At 40.6% G+C, this 18,605-nt stretch overlaps 1 protein-coding gene across 4 annotated transcripts in view; it reads left to right on the top strand.

The window, feature by feature from the left end:
* The window catches only part of ILRUN (inflammation and lipid regulator with UBA-like and NBR1-like domains), a 109,052-nt gene that overhangs the window by 45,540 nt on the left and 44,907 nt on the right, over positions 1 to 18,605 (top strand). For all 4 annotated transcript variants that reach the window (XM_004462009.5, XM_023589811.2, XM_071218419.1 and 1 more), the window contains exon 2: positions 15,955 to 16,109. In XM_004462009.5, the coding sequence (XP_004462066.1) occupies positions 15,955 to 16,109 (155 nt within the window). The remainder of the gene's footprint in view (positions 1 to 15,954; positions 16,110 to 18,605) is intronic.

The following is an 18,605-nucleotide window of genomic DNA, read 5'->3' as shown; positions in this document are numbered from 1 at the left end:
GTGCTCGTGTGAGGGTTTAACTGAACGTGGAACCAGCCCCTATTTCAGTGCAAGTCAGGAATGAAAATGCAGTTATTCAGAAAGGATTTGTGGAAACTTCTTTTGTCTGATGATTTGCACCCCTGTGATCTACAAGTGAAACCGTCAGGTTTTTTTTTTTGCAAGATCTGTGTGAATAGAGCTACTGACAAACTGGACTTAAAGGGACAGACTGAAGGAAAAATGACTTCAGAAGCAGAGCCATGAAATCTAAGGTCTGGACCGAGGACGTCTTGGACCAAGACAGCAGGCCCATCCCTGTATTTGACAAGGGCGATTAGGTCCCGGCACTCGGCGGGCAGCCTTCCTCCCCGTTGTTCCGTTTTTTCAGATGCCTGGGGGTATGTGGACAGGCTGGCTGTCACCCCAGTGTTGGATGACAAGGGTGGAGCCTAGATCCTGCCGCATCCCAGTGCTTGACAAGGGTGGAACTTGCACCCTAGTATTGGGAGAGAGCATGGCTGCTGTGCAAGCACTTGGAAGGAGTGGGGCTGCTGCACCATCAGACCCAGAGGACAAATCATTGTTCTGTAGATGACTCACAGACCTAGCAGTCTCATGGAGAATGCCCTGCCGGGTTTCAGAATTGTCTGGGACCTGTGACCCCAACTGTCCTCCTAATTTCTCCCTATGGAAATGGAAATGCATATCCTATTCCTGTCCCTCCTTTGTATACGGGAAGCAGATAACTTGTTCTCTAGGTGGCACAGGTACACAGCTGGAGTAGAATTGTACCCCAGGACAGTCCCATACCTACAGTTGACTTTGGTGAGACGTTATACTAAATATTTATTTTTTGCAGTGAATGTACCACACTAATGAAAGAAGTTGTTGATGTGGGAAAAGGGGGGGCAGTGTGTGGGGAGTGGGGTACATGGGAAGCTCCTATTTTTTTTTAATATAACATTTTGTGTCATCTGTGTATCTTTTAAAAATAAAAAAAAAAAATAAATTTCTGAAGTGATTTAAGGTTTTAGGGATATTTTCATATAACAAATGTATACTACATATGGAAAGAAAATGTCTTTTTTGGAGTCCAGAGGGTGAATGTGATGGTTTGGAGCTGTGTGCACTGCAGAAAAGCGTGCTCTTACAGTTGACCCATTCCCGTGGCATGGGCTCACTGGAAGCGGGATCTTGTGGCGAGGGCTATTTATTCAGCGAGTGCTGAGTGTCCTGGGAGCCAGGCGTCGTGCTAGGCAGCACATATGCTGCACTGCTGTTGGCCCTTTGGAGGAAAATTTGAGAGTTAAACACCTAGAAGTAGTTCCTTATCTAGGTGGTGATTATTAGATAGATTTTAATATTTAAAGTAGAATTCACAAACATTTCACAAATTTGACCATAAAAATTGGGGCTCTTAGAGGTTTTACTTATAGAAGTTGTTTTGGTTATAACTGGGTTTTAAGAATCCACAGAGGGTAGTGGATGTGGCTCGAGATTGAGCTCCCACCTACCACATGGGGGAGGGGCAGTCCCAGGTTAGGTTCCTGGTGCCTCCTAAAGAAAAACAAGCAAGACAGTGAGCACACAGTGGACAGGTGCAGCAGGCCGACGCAATGGGAGACACGAGGGAAACATAATGAGAGACACAACAAAGCAGGGAGCAGAGGTGGCTCAAGCCCTTAGTTTGCCTCCCTCCCACATCGGAGGTCCCAGGTTTGGTTCCTGGTGCCTCCTAAAAAGAAAACCAGCACACCACAAAGCAAATGCAAACAACGAGGGGATGGGGAGAAATAAAATAAGTGTTACCAAAAAAAAAAAAAAATCTGCGGAGGCAAGAGGAAGGACCAGATGCTAAGAAAGTAGTAAAAATGACTGAATATATAGGTCTTCGGTAGAATGGAGATAAACAAAATCCACCTAGAAGGGGTCCAGCAGAGGTTTTTGTTTCTACTACGCTTGCATTTTGATGTATGAAATACAGTAAGGAATTAGATAGACTGGTTCAAATCTTGGCCTGCTACTTGGGTGTGCATTGGGGTAAGTTATTCTTTTTGAGCCCCATTTCCCCCCATCTGTAGCATGGGGAAATGCTATCTTTCAGAGTGTTTGGGCAAATTAAATGTATATTTGTGAAGTAGCTGACTCACTACTTGAAACTCACCAGTATAAAGCCAATAAAGTTAGTTCTGTTTTTTATCTCTTTAATATTTAGCTAAGTAATGAAACAATGGAGACTTAATGTTTCGATGAGTGGCTGAATACATGGAAATTTTGTAATGTTTACAACATTATTAGGAGAGAAGTTGGTGGGGATGAGATCAAGTTAAAAGAAACATGCTTAGTGCTTTTTCTTTTAAACAATTGCAAAAACTTGTTTTTGACCCATTTGAGCAGGCAGTCATAAAGGTTTTTTTTTTTCATTTTAAAATATTTACACATGAACATACATAAACAATAAGTGCGTAGTAAAAGTTTTGAACTAATAAAACAAACATCATGCAGGGCTCTTATACATCAGCCCACCACAGATACCTTGCATTGCTGTGAAACATTTATAATAAATTATTAAAAAGCATAGTCAAACTATCACTACTAACTATAGTCCATATCTTAAATTTGGTGTATTTTTCCCCCAATGCCCCCCCATTATTTTTTGTGTCCATAAACCATATAATTTATCTAAAGTTGTATAATCAGTGGCATTTGGTATAAACAGTTGTATATTCACCTTTTCAATCAATATTAGAGCATTTTCATTGCTCAAAAAAACAAACAACAAAACAGCCAACAAGAAAAAGACCACTATCATACCCATATGTTAGTGCTCCTAATTACCAGTCCTATGATGTGCTTTGATTATTTTTATTCATTTCCAAACATTTACAGCTTTTTACCGATTCTGTACCAATTAAACCTCAGCTTTCTGTTCCCTAACCATATGCTGTTCTCTGGTGCCTTATATTCTAGCTATTAATGCCATGAGTTTGTTTACACAGTATATTTAGTCCATAATAGCATAATCATACGCTATTTGTCCTCTTGTGTCTGGCTTGCTTCACTCAACATAATGTCCTCCGGGTTCATCCATGCTGTCATGTGCTTCATGACGTCATGTCTCTGTAAGGGTTCTTGAGGTTCCAGTTGCGAGAACGTCAGCAGTGAGGATTTGAGCAAGATGGAAAATACCTAGAGTTATGAAATAGTATTTCGGGGGGTGGTTACTTTCATTTGGCTGAGAACAAGAAAAATGGGTGCTTTTAATTGTGGGGTATGTTTTGATTGGGTGAAGGTGACTGAGTATCTTTGCCCCGCGGCAGTGTAGGCGCTGTAGTTGATGATCATGGGGGTGCGCGTGGTGGGCAGGATTCCTGACACTCATGACCGGGAAGTTCCAGACAAACAAAACAGAACAAATAACCCCAGCAAAATCCTAGGGTGTTTCAAGCACCCACACTTAGCTCAGTGCCTGGCATACAGTCTTTTTCTGCTCTCCAAAGCTTTTCCCTTTTAGGTTTTCTTTTCCCCCTTATAAAATGGCGTTTCTTGTTGCCTTCTTACTCAAATATAGCTATACTCAGTGCTGTACTCAAATTCTGTCTTATTTGCTTATCTGGTTGTCCCTTAATTTTTTTTTTTTAAGATTTATTTATTTTTCTCCTCTACTCCCCCACCCCCATCCCGGTTGTCTCTTCTCTGTGTCTATTTGCTGCGTTGTCGTCTTTATCCGCTTCTGTTGTTGTCAGTGGCACGGGAATCTGTGTTTCTTTCTGTTGCGTCATCTTGTTGTGTCAGCTCTCCATGTGGGCAGCACCATTCCCTGGCAGGCTGCACTTTCTTTCGTGCTGGGCAGCTCTCCTTACGGAGCACATTACTTGCACGGGGGCTCCCTTACACGGGGACACCCCTGCGCGGCACGGCACTCCTTGCGCGCATCAGCACTGCACATGGACCAGCTCCACACGGGTCAAGGAGGCCCGGGGTTTGAACCACGGACCTCCCATGTGGTAGACGGACGCCCTAACCACTGGGCCAAGTCCGACTCCCTGTCCCTTAATTTTATCAGTTTTGTTTGCCAAATATTTTTGCCATCATCCATATGGCTATTGTCTTTTTCTTTTTTTTTTTTTTTAAGATTTATTTATTTATTTATTTATTTTCCCCCTTCCCTTCCTCCTGCCCTGCTATTTTTGCTGTCTGTGTTGTCTTCTCATTTTCTGTCCTCTAGGATTCACCGGGATTTGGTCCTGGGGACCTCTGATGGGAAGAGAGGTTCCCTGTCAATTGGGCCACCTCAGTTCCTGGTTTCTGCTGCGCTTCACCTTGACTCTGCCCTTGTCTCTCTTTGATGCATCATCATCTTGCTGCATGGCTCACTTGTGTGGGGTACTAGCTCACCACATGGGCACTCATGCGGGCACTGGCTCACTGCACGGGCATGCCTTCTCTTCTTCCTTTTCACCAGGAGACCCTAGGGATCGAACCCGGGTCCTCCCATATGGTAGGCAGAAGCTCTATCACTTGAACCATATCTGCTTTCCCTGCTGTTGTCTTAATTCAAGCCTTTCTTCATACTTGAACAAAGAAAGTATCCTAACTGGTCTTCTTGCTTTATGTCTTCCTCCTTCAAATTATTTTCTGCATATCTTCCAGAGTTTATCTTCTTAACAAACAGACTTAATCACGTCACCACCATGCTTAGAAATGTTTTGTTGCTGTGAATGTTTGTAATGGTATTATTCATAATTGCCCAGAATGGAGGGGGAAATATCCATCAAATGGCAAACGGGTAAGCAAAGTGGGTATACCCAAACAATGGACTATTTCTCGGCAATGAGAAGGAGTGAAGTACTAATGCATAGTACAACATGAACTTCAGAAAATATTATGGTAAGTGGAACAAGTCAGACACATGCAAAACCATATTATTCCATTTATATGAAATGACTAAAATAGGCAAATCTTTAGGAAAAGAAAGTAGATTACTGGTTGCCTGGGGCTTGGGTTGAGAATGGCAATTGAATATAAATGAGCAGGAAGCATGACATTTTTTTAAATTTAATAAATAATGCTTGATTTGGAATTATGTATTTCTCCTTTTTTTCTCTCCCAACTTTTTTTCAGGTCAAAGATTGGTATTATTTATTTTTTATTGTAAACTCTTAATTTTGAAATACTTTTCAGACTTACAAGGACAGTCACAAAAATGATACATACCCACAGAAAATGCCAACATACTCCTATCCCCCCAGAAACCCAGATACACCAATTCTAACATTTTGCCCCATATGTCATACCATCCCATCCCTGTAGCCCTAAGTCTGTCAGTCCATGTATCTGTCTATTTATCAATATATTTTCTGAAACACTTAAGTGTAGGCTGTATATATCGTGTACTTTGAGTAGTCAGTACTGCCATGTACATTTCCTAAGAACAAGGATATTCACTTACAAAACCATATTAAATGCCATTATCAGGTTCAAGAAATTTGCCTTTGATATGAAGTTTAGTCTATATTCCAGTTTTTTCATATGTCCCAATAATGTTCTTTTGAACCCTCTCTCTTCCCAAGTTAGATCCTGTCCTGGATCATATATTGCCTTTAGTTGTCTGTCATTGTCTCTTTAGTTGTTCTGTCTATCTGTCTACCTTCCTATCTATCTAACTGTGCAAATACATACACAAATAAACTTTCCTGTCTCAACTATTCCCAAGCACACAGTTCATTGGGATTAATCATATTCACTGTGTCGTGGTATCCTCACCATCTTCCATTACTAAAATTTTCTCATCACCCCAAATAGAACCCTGTAAGTATTTTGCATTAACTTACCGTTTTCCCTGACCCCCTTCCTTGGCAGCCTGCCTTCTAATTTCTATTTTATGAGCTTGCATATTCTCCAGTATTTTCTTTGTGTTACCATAGGACTTAAATTTAACATCCTGCATCTATAACAATAATCTAGTTTGCTTTGATACCAACTGCACTAGTTTGATATTATTTATGAATTCCAACAAAGATGGATTATGTTTGTAAATTAGTGTGTTCCTCTGGGACACTTTGATTGGGTTAAATTCAGAAGTTTTAAGTTTACTTAATTAAATCAGTTCAGGGCCTTTGATTTGACCGTGTCAGTAAGGCTGACTCAGGTTAAGTCTCTGACCCCTTTTTGAGCTAATATAAATTAGCACTCACTCAAGAAGACACACCTGGAAGAGATAGCGCTCCATAGACATGAAAGAGGAGAGAACTTTGTCTGTTTTGATCCTGGAACCCTGGGGAGAGATGAGCCATTCACCTGATAGAACAGAGCCACCGAGCGGCTGATAAGGCCTGGAAAGAAAGGAGCCCCATGCCAGACTGATATATAGGAACCTCTGAGAGATGAGCCCTAGGCCAGCCTACGGCTGAGAGCGGAAGCAGCTGGGCCCACAGAGCCTTCAGAGGAAGAAGGAGGGAGAGACCCCGCAGAGATCACAACATCTTGGTTCAAAATGTGGCAGCTGACTTTGGTGAGAAAGCATCCTTGAGTTAGACTCTTCAGAGCCTTGTAAGTGTAAGCTTTTTCCCCAAGTAAATACCCTTTATATTTAAAGATTTCTGGTACTTTGCATCAGACCCCTCTGGCTGATTAATACCCCGTCTTAATTTCAATAGTGTACACAAACTATGCAAAACTGGAAGCCTGCTGGCTTTTATAAAGGGTATTTATTTGGGTTAGGAGCTTACAGATACCAGGCCATAATGTGTAAGTTACTTCCCTCACCAAAGTCTATTTCCACCTGTTGGAGCAAGATGGCTTCCGATGTCTGCGAGGGCTCAGGCTTCCTGGGTTCCTCTGGGCTCAGCCCCTCTGTTTTCTCCACAAGGCCAGCTGTAGACTATCAGGGGAACGGTTCTGTGTCTCTCCCTGGGGTTTCTGCCTTGTCTAAGGAGCCATCTCTATTCCCCTGTGTGCTTCTCCTGGCTCAGGTCCTCTCTGGTCTTGCTTCTCTTTCCTCTGTGTGCTGACTCCCTGGGGCTCCAGCTTAAGGCTTCAGCATCAAACTCCAACATCAAAACTCCAACATCAGAAACCTTCTGCTCTGTCCTTTGCCTTTTATCTGTGAATCCCCACCCACCAAGGGGTGGGGACTCAACCCCCTAATGATGTGGCCCAGTCAAAACCCTAATCATAACTTAATCATGCCCAGGTATGGACCAGATTACAAACATAATCCAGTGTCTATTTTTGGAATTCATGACCATGTCAAACTGCTACACCAAGCTACATACTACTGGCATTTATATTTGCCTCTTTATTTACCCTTACTGGAGATCTTTATTTTTTCATGCAGCTTTGATCTTTTATTATATTTGTCCTTTTTTTCAACCCGCAGAATTTTCCTTGGCTTCTGTTGTAGGGTCTGTCTAGTCACTGGTCATGAACTCCCTCAGATTTTATCTGGGAGTGTCTTAATTTCTCCCTCATCTTTGAAAGACAGTTTTTTGCCAGATACAGAATTCTTGGTTGGTAGTTTTGCTTTCAGCACTTGAAATGTGTCATTCCTGATTATCTTTAATTCCTTTTCCATGTTTTCCTTTAGCTCGTTGAGTATATTTAGGATAGTTTTCAAGGTCTTTGTCTGGTATGTCCCAGCTCTGGTCCTCTTTGTTGTTTTTAGTGCTTTATACTAAAATTTGCATGAACCATTATTTCCTATGTCTGTGTATCTGTTGCACCTGGGTATTTTGATGTTTTAATGTATTATCTCTGGAATTTATAGACAGTGGGGACACTGTTCTTTAGTGTTGTATACACCTAATATTAGGACATAGATTTCCTTGAATGCCAGGGGCTCACACACAAAAAAAGAAGAAAATCCACACCTTTTCCAGGTTTTGCAGATTGGCCTGTGGGAATGTTCTCCCTCAGAATTTATCCATACAGTGAGTTTAGAGATGGCCTGAGGCAAAAGTATTGGAACTCCTTTTCCTTTTCTGGGCATCTGTCTTGTCCTGGGCTTGTGACCCTATGAATTCCCCTGTGTACACAGATCGTGTGTCCCCTTCTCCCCAGGAGGCTGCTTCCTCTTGGTCCCAGGCACCACGCTGATGTCCAGCCAGCCAGCAGGCCCTTGCCCAGCAGTCTGCCCATTCCTTTGCGGCTGCAACTTGACTGTTCTACTACGTTCTGTAGGAGGGTGCTGTGAGTCGCCTCTGTTTGTGGGCGGGTTCTGAGACAAGTGTGCGGTGAGTGTCCTGGTCCAGCCCTTCAGTCTGCTGCGAGACAGGTTGGCGTAGACGTCCATGCACCAAGTACGTGCATGAGGGTCACTCTTCTCCCTCCAGAACCGGTACCAGGGTCCTGTGCTGGGAGAGAGCACCAGCAATGTGTTGAGCCCCCGTGGGGATGTAGGACAGGCCAGTAAAAATGGTTCTCCTGCCGTTTGTAAGTTGTCTTTTCTTGATTTGGCCCTTGTCTTGTTATCCTAATCCTTTAACTGTCTCTGGAGCTTTGAGAAAGATATTTCTGCAACTTCTGCTGGTGGTTCAGCCCTTCCATAGGGGTGGGATCCCTGGAAGGCTTCACTGTGACGCCTTGATTGGGAAGACTGTCAGCATGAGGGGTCTTATTGGAATGAGGAAAACGTTCTAATACTTGATAATTGTACAGTTCAGTAACTCTTCTAAAATCGTTGAATTGTACAGTTGAAATAAGTGAATTTAAAAATAAATATTTTTATTTTATTTTTATTTATTTATTTTAGATTTATTTATTTATTTAATCCCCCCCCTCCCCCGGTTGTCTGTTCTCTGTGTCTATTTGCTGCGTCTTGTTTTTTTGTCCGCTTCTGTTGTCGTCAGTGGCACGGAAAGTGTGGGCGGCGCCATTCCTGGGCAGGCTGCACTTTCTTTGGCGCTGGGCGGCTCTCCTTACGGGGCGTACTCCTTGCGCGTGGGGCTCCCCTACGTGGGGGACACCCCTGCGTGGCAGGGCACTCCTTGCGCGCATCAGCACTGCGCATGGGCCAGCTGCACATGGGTCAAGGAGGCCCGGGGTTTGAACTGCGGACCTCCCATGTGGTAGACGGACGCCCTAACCACTGGGCCAAGTCCGTTTCCCTAAAAATAAATATTTTTAAAGAAGCTTTAGATTACATAAATGTTACATAAAAAAAAATAAGGGATTCCCATATGCCCCATTCCCTCCCCCTTCCACACTTTGAAATGGGTGAATTTTTTTTTTTTAAGATTTATTTTTTATTTCTTTCTCTCCCTATCCCCTTAGTTGTCTGCTCTCTCTGTCCATTCGCTGTGTGCTCTTCTGTGCCGCTTCTATTCTTATCAGTGCCACTGGGAATCTGTGTTTCTTTTTGTTGTGTCATCTTGTTGTGTCACCTCTCTGTGTAGGCTGCGCCATTCTTAGGCAGGCTGCACTTTCTTTCGCGCTGGGTGGCTATCCTTGCGGGGTGCACTCCTTGCGCATGGGGCTCCCCTGCGTGGCAGGGCACTCCTTGCGCGCATCAGCACTGCGCGTGGGCCAGCTCCACACGGGTCAAGGAGGCCCGGGGCTTGAACCGCGGACCTCCCATGTGGTAGACGGACGCCCTAACCACTGGGCCAAAGTCCGTTTCCCTGAATTAAGTTTTAACTTACCTTTCCAGCTCCTTTTCTACCTCTTTTACTGCTTTTGTGCCAGGCATCCATACTTTATCCCTGGAAGATATCATGCAGTTTTGAATTAATTAGGACCCATTCATTATGTGTTGCAAGTAACCAACTCCAAATGAGATAATGCTAAAAGGAGAGTTTATTTTAAAGATGTTATGTTACACAGAACATAAGTACAGAAATGTATTTGGGCTTCAGGAAAACTGGAACCAAGGACTCAAAATACCTTTAGATTTCTTTCTGTGTATGTTTTATTTTATGTTTGCAGTGGTCTTCTATTTCTGTTAGGAGAATCATGACTTTCAAAAACTCTTATATGTGTAGTTTATAGACCAGATACTATGAGAAGAGCTCTCAGTTCCTGTTCCTAATTCCCCTCTCCCTTTACTCAGTCAACTCTGGGGTCACCTCATTTTGCCACCTCCAGCTATGAGACTTACTGTCATGGAATCCCCAGCCCACCAGCTGAAGGTCTCTTGGTGATCACCATGCTTTCCTTAGTTTGGTCTTTATTGATCCAGATATAAATTTTCATTATTCAGTAATATCTGGGCTAAATTATGTATTTTTTGTTGTTCCCTCTGTGCCATATAGTCTCAATATACAATGTTGAGAGGAAAAGATAAAAAGATAGGAAAAATATTAACTATTGGCACTAGTTTATTCATTGAACAAAATTTATTGAGCACCCTGTATGTGTTAGGCACTGTTCTCAGTCCTGAGGATATAAGCAGAAAGAATGCACAGTATATACCATTTCTTATACCATTTTCTGTGGGGGAGATAGACTCCCTTAAAACTTTAGGTTACTGCTTGTGCAGTTCATATTGGGACATTCTGTTTGATAATAATGAACTTTAAAAATACTATAACTGAAGTTTTTTTAGTGTTGGTTTGCTCTGAGGAATAGCTAGGACTGAGTCAGGTCCCTTAGCTTGCTTATTTTTCCAGTTTAGAGTTCTCTCCCTCAGGGATGGATAGAAAATTCTGGATTAAAAGCTTTCTCAATTCTTCTGTGGAATGTCTCTTTAAATCTAGAATAGTGACAGTGCTATTTTTACTTTCTACTTGGTAAAAGGTATAGCTACCAATGATAGTTAGAAGGGTCAGTTCTAAGAAGTAATAAAAGGATCAATAAATAACCAGGAAAAGGAGAGAGAAGAAACCATTTTGGACTTGCTATGGCTTTAAGAATTGGGTTAATTTTCTTAGGAACTTTGTCACTCCCCTTAATGAAATCTACCACAAATTCCTTTTTTTTTTTTCTTGCTGTCTTCATATATTAAGTCCATGAAAAAATTAACAGTCTTCTTTAGCCCCAGCTTGCATTCCCTGCCTGCAGCCATCCTAATCTTTTAATGACATTCTCAGTTTCTTCCTAGGCCTTGAAATGCATGGCAGTCACAGATACCTCCCTCTGGCCGCCTTTCTTCCCCCATGATCTTCCTTGGAATGCCCTAGTAAGAAGTGATGTCTATTTGGCTGGTCCTGTTCCAGTCAGATTACTATTTTTTTTTGGTCTTTCAGAGAGATTAAGATCTCCCTGGTTCCTGGAGGGCTGGTGGCCTTGGTAGCAACATCATTGCCCTCCCGTAGGTGAGTGAAACTCCTTATGGTTCAGAAGAAATATCACCTGAAACCCTAAGGTGCAGTTGCTCATGCCTAACGGATTGGTTAATTTTTCTGGTTTCCTATTATAATTTTTATTCTAACAAAATAATTTTCTCTTTTCGTAAATATTTTGAGTTTCTCATTTGTTCAAAGAATGGAAAAAGAATATATCTTATTTCCCTGAGAATCTGAGGGACTACTTAGACTCCTGGCATTCTTTTTTTTTTTTTTTCATTTTATTTTTCTAATTTTCTTCACTGTTTTCTACCATTATAATTTTGGGTGATGTTCCTGGGTGTATAATCAGTATAGTTTTTGTTCATAAAAGTAGTAATCAACTGAATTAGGTATGTATTCAAATTATAAAAATAAATGTTACGTTTGTAAATATGTACAAGGGAAATCCTCAGTTACTATCAAGAATTCAGCTTGAGAGGGTTACATCTAATTCATTTATTGAATTCCCTATGATGGCAATTAATAAGTACTTAAAAATATCTGGTGTTCAGAATGTTTTTAGATAATTGGAAAATTGTGGGTATGTTCAAAGTTTTGATCTAATAATTGACTGCCAAGTTACTGTCCTGTCATGGCTTCAGTGGCCTAATCTATACAATGTAAGGGTTGAATGATGGTGCTTCTGAGTTACAAATTGAATTTAAATCAGGGAGCACATATCAGTGACACAAAATTCTTCTCCAAGTCTGGTTAACCTGACTATCAGTACAGTTGAAACTGTATTGTGCAGCAGGTCCATTTTTTCACCCCGAATAGGCATAGTTACCTTGGGTTGATAGCTCTTGTGTGAGAGGCAGCTAGGGCTGCCCTTGTTTGAGTGTCTGCTGTTCACTTCAGTCTGACGGTAAGCTTTGTAAGGGTGGGACCTTGCTGTTCTGCTGTCTGCTCTAGCCTCGCCCCTGGACAAGAGCCTTAGCACAGGGATATATGCTTATTAATTAAATGTTTGTTGGATATTTTCAATTCCTGCCAACCTTGGACTTTTATACGTATTGCCACAGTTAGTTTTCAGCCAACCTTATTGAGGTAGGTGGTATTAACCCAGTTTAGTGGATAAGCAAACTGACATAGAATCTCAGCCATGAGCTCAAAGCCCAGCAGTGAAGAGTAGGCACTCACTCCAAATAAAGTCCAGCTCCAAATAAAGCCTGTGCTTTTTTTTTCACTCTTACACTGTCTCGCTTTGTTCTTCAGGGTGCTTTTATCCTTCTGAGATCAGATTAAAAAATTTTTTTTTGAGTGAAAAAAACACAGAAGGAACCTGGAAGTTTAAACTTTCAGGCTGGACTGAATACTGGGTCAGTGTTCTCCCTTTCCCATCACCTCAGCCAGCTCGATTTCATGTAGAATTTCTTGTTGGCTAATAATAGCTGAGTGTGTTGTTTTGAACGGGAATATGTGATATCATGTCTACTTGTTCTGACACTGAATTGGTCTATTCTTGCTGTTGCTCAGTCCAGTGTGCCAGGAATCTAAATGGTCCGAGTACCCGGGAGCTGTGTGTCCATGTTCAGAGCTCTGTACCTGTCCGAAGGGTTAGGGCACCGCTAGGTTAAAGTCCACTTTCCAACTTGTACTTAAGAAATCAGTTTGCTTTGTCATCCTCCACTCTTGCTTTCTGCCACGAGGCCAGTTCACTACTTTCAGTTTCAGTTTGGACTTTAAAAATGTTTCTTAACCTTTCTCTAGCTGAATAACCTGTAGAATACAGGTATAAATAGGCGTTTTTGTTGGCTTTGGCTTTGGGATGGCTTAGGATGTGAAATTCTGTTATTTGGAGGCTCTGGTTTGTATGCTGGCTAGTTCCTGCTAACAAAAGGGGTAGGGATCTGCCTGACTAAGGTGGCTTGGCTTTTTACTTGTTATTGGTGCTACTGCAGTGCTTTTGAAGTCTTGTCCTAATGTTAGAATTAAGTGGTGAAATATGACACAGACTGGGGATGAGACTTGGCATTTGCCCTGAATCCACAAATATTTCCTTCTCTTTCAAGCATGTTTTACAGCCTACTGAACAGAAAACAATTCAGCAGGCTACTTGCTGGACACCTGTGGAAGAAAACTTTTCTTTACAAAAAGCTGGGCATACAGGCTTTTAAAAATGTTTTAAAAAGAATAAAAATACCAGCTAGGCTATCCCTGAAGTCGGAGGCTGATTCCAGATGTGCTGCTAAGCCTGTTTATATAGACAGTAAGGACTGGCCCTCCCCAGGTTGGACAAGCCACACGTATCATCCACTGTGGGTCACTGGTAGCTAGATAGGAAATTGCTGGGAAGGCTAAAGTCCACATCTTTCTGTTGAACAGTCAAGTAAACAGGCATACTTTGGCCCCTGACCCAGCTCTGCAACTTGTAAAGTTTAGTTCGCACACACGACAAGCAGGCAGTTGGTAGTGTTGTAATTCCAGTCATTACTGACTAATGCGACAGGCCACCATTGCATGAAACTTGACCTGAAGTGACTGCTCTAAATATAGCATTGCTTTCCGGCATCTGCAAGCACCTGGAGGAGCAGGCAGGTCCCCAGCAGAAAAGTGTTTGCATTAATAGCATGTCTGTGGAGCAGTTGGGTAGTGTTTTGTGCTGTCAGTGCTTGCTTTATGCTATGTTTATGCATAATTTAAAACAATCCACTGGAGCCATTGGCTTATGGTTGGAGTATATTTAGAAAAGTGCAGTTTGGGTTGTTCTCTTCGCTGGGTACTGGGAATGATACCACTGATTTGATTAAGACCAGAAGAGAAGCAGTTAATGTAAATTACCAGTAGTTTCTTTGATCTCTGTAATGAACACAGCTTACTTAAACCCCTTAATGGCCTTTGGTTTCTGGCACTGATGTACCAAACTGTCAATCCTGTGATTCTCTTCAATCGGGGACTCTGGGTTTGTGAGTAATTTAAAAGAACATCAACATTTACAAAATGGTACATCCAAAATAGATACTATAAATGGTGCTTGAACATGTAAAAAGATACTCAACTTCTCTCATAATAAGAGAAAAGCATATAAAGACCTCACTGAGATATTTTTTACCTGTCAATGGCAAAAATCCAAAACAGAAATGCTGTTGAAGAGCAAGAGGGGAAAAAGGGATTTTTATACATTCTTGGTGGAAGAATTAAGTGCACAACTTGAAGGCAGTTTGTACATTCTCTTAAAACCACAAATGCATATATAGCCTCTGACCAGCAATATCACTTCGAGGAATTTATCCCATGGATCCACTTGTATATGTTCAAAATGATGTATTCTTCAGATTATTTATGGAAGAGTAAAGGATTGGAAACATACTCAAAACTGGACTGGCTAAATAAATAATGATGCATCTATATAGTGGGTACAGCTGTAAAAAAACGAGGAAACTTTACATACTGATACCGAATTGTCTTCATGATGCAGACTTAAGGGAATAAAGCAAAAGGCAGTGTATAATATGCTACCAATTGTCATGTCTTCTCTGCGGATTCTGCCTGTTACTGGACAGAGAAACCCTGAAAAGTTAAAGGTGCTGAATCAGATTCTGACCAATAAGGGATAGGCTTGTCCAGACCAGCAGGTCTAAACTGTGTTACAGAGACCTACGTGTCATCAAGTTATATTTGTTTGACTGGGCATAAGGAAGTTCTGGAAGGATATATAAGAAAGTAATATAGTTACTCTTCGTGTGTGTTTTGATGGAACAGGAGGTAAAGTAGTTTATTTTCTCTATTTGAAACTTTGAACTCCATGCATGTATTACTTTCTCAAATCTTTGTAATTTTTTCAATCAATTCTGTTGAAACGTGTTCATAAACCATATAATCCACCTAAAGTGTACTATCAGTGGCATTTGGTATAATCACAAAGTTGTGTATTCATCACTTCAGTCAGTATTAGAGCATTTTCATTACTCCACAAAAAAAGAGAAAAGAAGGAGGAAAAAAAACATAAGGCAAAAAAACCCACACCCTTAGTAGTCAACTATTTCTGTTCTTCTCCTGCCACATATAACGGCTAATCTATTTCTGTCCCTATAATTTATTTGTATTTATATTTTGTATAGATGAATTCAAACAGTGTGTAGTACTTTTTGTCTAGGTGCTTTCACTTAACATACTTCCTTTTTCGCCCCCATTGATGGAAGATTATTAATATATACTTTACACTGCTGTCCATTGTTTGCCCTAGTTGTATTTTTGTCCAGATATCACTCTGATATTGACATCTTGTAACATCAACGTACATTTGTTCTGTTTCAGAGAAAATCATTCTTATATATTCAATATTAAACTCTTCTCCTTTTTCACAAGAGGGTTCCCTTTGCTTTACAGTTCCATGCTTCATTGTTTAGCTGTCGAGCTTCTTTGAATTCCACGGCCACAGTTACAGAGATTTCTCTTAATTGACTCCCTTACCCATACTTGCTATCCTAGTGTGTGAGAAGATTTCCTCATATTGATGTAGACGGTACTCATATGTTACTTTTTATGTGGCAACATTGGGTAGAAAATAATGCCTGGGTTGTTGGTTCTGGTAGTGTTTCCTTTTGTTCCTCAGCCAGAATCAACAGATCTGAAAATTTAAACATGAGGAGCCTGAGATTCTTTGACAAACCCTGAGAAACTGGCGTCTTCCTTTGGTTTGATGATATCTTAATATAATGTCCTCTGTTCAGTATTGAAGTTTGTTGCCGTTTCTCTTCATTTGTAGGAACCTGCAAGCAGCAATCGGCGCCTATTATGACTTTGAGAGCCCCAACATCAGTGTGCCCTCTATGTCCTTTGTTGAAGATGTCACCATAGGAGAAGGGGAATCCATACCTCCTGACACGCAGTTTATAAAAACATGGCGGATCCAGAATTCTGGTAAATGTGTATCGGGCAGCTTTTCTTTGCCCAGTTTCCTTCTCCTTAATAGTTAAAAGAAATAAGGAAATGTTTTAAATTATGTGATTGTATAACTTTGAGCTTTTTCTTAGTTATGATGTAGTATTTTCTTGTGCTGACATGATGAGCAAATATTCCCTGCCTTAGATTACGAAGAAAATATAGGCCTTATGCTTCCAAGCCCCCTATGACTTGACAGCATCTAAACACAGTTTGATATTTATCTGGTATAAGGTCTGGAACCAGGAACTAGGCCAGTCTGTGGTGGTGGCATTGTCTCTACCTTGGTAATTAATCTTCCGGTCATTTCCAGCAGACCAGAGGAGGCACTGCATCTTTGGATAGAACAAGGTAGTTGGAAAGAGCCATGAGCATCTGCTCTTTTGAAAGCTTATTTCTTTGGAACTGCAAGCATAATTCTCTGAAATTTCATTGCGATATCTATCTGAGAAAGTAATACCACTTTGAAAATTAGGGTAAGAAGTTTGGGGATTTGCTCAGAATGGAAAAGATGGATAAAAAGCAGCTACGATTGTTTTGACTGTGTCGCTTAAGAAAAATTAGAACTAAGTTGCTCTTTAATTATCACCCTTTACTTGTTAAATTCTTTTCTTTTTTTCATTTGGATGGGTTTAATATCTATGTTCAGTGACATCTGATGACAATTTATGCTAATTGGGTGAGGGTGCTTTGACTTCCTTTTTTAATGAAGACATTCAGAGAAATTCTAAGATGGAAAACCAGGCAAAAAGGAGTAATTTAGCTAAAAATCTGTGTGTGTTGTGGGGGGAGCTATCTGGGAAGGTAACTTGAGGTGAGGTTATGTAAATCTCTGGGGGCTTAGACAAACCTATAAAAGTAACCTTTCCTTGATTTGCAGTTTACAATTCAGTTACAATTCAGTTCTTTATAATGGGGAAAGACTGGCTAAGCCAGTATTTTATGTAGGAATGAATTTACAAAATTTAATTATTATTTTTAGTTTTTCTGGCATAGTTTGAAAGTAAGTTTCCTTTGGATGAAAGTTTGTTGTGTTACTCACCAAATGCATGTGATCTGGACTGACCCAGTGTTGTAGATGACCCTGTGGCTATGTAAGATTTTCATTAGCATCCTTTCCCTTTTGGTTGTAACAGTGGTGCATTGGTAGTTTGGGAGGCACATGATAAAATGGAGAAATAGTCATATTTCCTATTTTTAAAATTATCTTTTCCTTGTTGAAAGTCATTTTCTTTACTTTGCCTAATTGCTTTCACACCTTTTAAAATTTTGCCTATTTTAAACCAGCAAAACAGTCTCTATAGTTCAGATTCTGTTCATTTTATTTTTTCTCTGAATTACTAAAACCTGCTCTTAATGATCAAAAATACTTTTGACACCTTTGTGTATATGAGTGAAGCTTATTTGGAAAATATGACTTATCCAAAATTTTATTTAATATTTTAAATGAAGCCAAGACCTTCCTTACTTACAGTGAAGACACTAAAAATGGTCTGGCTTTCCATGCATTTTTCAGTGCTTTTAAATATGGAAAATTGTTACAATACTGTTGGAATGTTTTAAGTATTTTCTTGTTGCAGAATAACCATTTTACATTTCAAAAAACGTCTTGATATAGCCACTCACTATACTTGGTTAGTAGGGGTTTGGGGAGAGGTTGATAAGTAATGGCTAGACTATCAAATCAGAACCCCGGAGGAAGAACATCTACATGGGTGGGCCTGACTGCTTTCTGCCTCTGCTCTTCTTAGTAGGACACCAGTTTAACACAGCCTCAGCCTGCAGCTTTTCTTCCTGTAAAAGGAAGTCTTGTGCCTCACCACCTCTTGAAAAGTTGGGCAGTATTTGCCAGAGATTTTATCCTTGAAGGTGATTTGTATAAGTTTTTATTATTATTCTGAAAGTTGTTCAGGCAGTTGTAAAATGGTTTTATATCTACAAAGGGAATGTTTTCCATTTCGTTAAGGAGAAACTGGCCTCCATAACTAAGAGAATGAGAGAGGGAGAACGTGCATGTGCTAATTTTTCAGCGTCATCCTAATCTGAGCTTGTCCTTTCTGGAAATAGAGTAGTAACACAGAAGTAGGGCAGGCCTCAGCTTTTCTTCTCTGGCTCTCTTATGCCCACTCATAACTACCCCTCAGAGACAAGTGAGCACTGGAAAAAAAGTACATAAAAATTTGTTTTCATGGTACCTTTCTGTTATGTTTTGGTGAACTAGGCATTTATATATGCAACAGATGAGACTGCTAGAAACTTCATATATCTTTTTCTTCATTTAGCTTCCCCAAAGAATGTAGGTGTCACACATTTTAAAAAATTAAATTCCTAATGAGGTCCTTAGGTTCAGAGCGTAAAAAACTGAAACAGAGATATTTAATGACAAATGCAAAATGCCATTACCCAAACCTTTGTTGTACTGGAGAATCTGAGCAGGGAACCTAACAATTGGAGGTTAAAGTGAAAATTTGAAAC

This window comes from Dasypus novemcinctus, chromosome 11, assembly GCF_030445035.2.
Source record: "Dasypus novemcinctus isolate mDasNov1 chromosome 11, mDasNov1.1.hap2, whole genome shotgun sequence".
In the NCBI taxonomy this organism is placed as follows: Eukaryota; Metazoa; Chordata; class Mammalia; order Cingulata; family Dasypodidae; genus Dasypus; species Dasypus novemcinctus.
The sequence above is the reverse complement of the archived record's forward strand: the minus strand, read 5'-3'. Positions and strand labels throughout refer to the sequence as shown.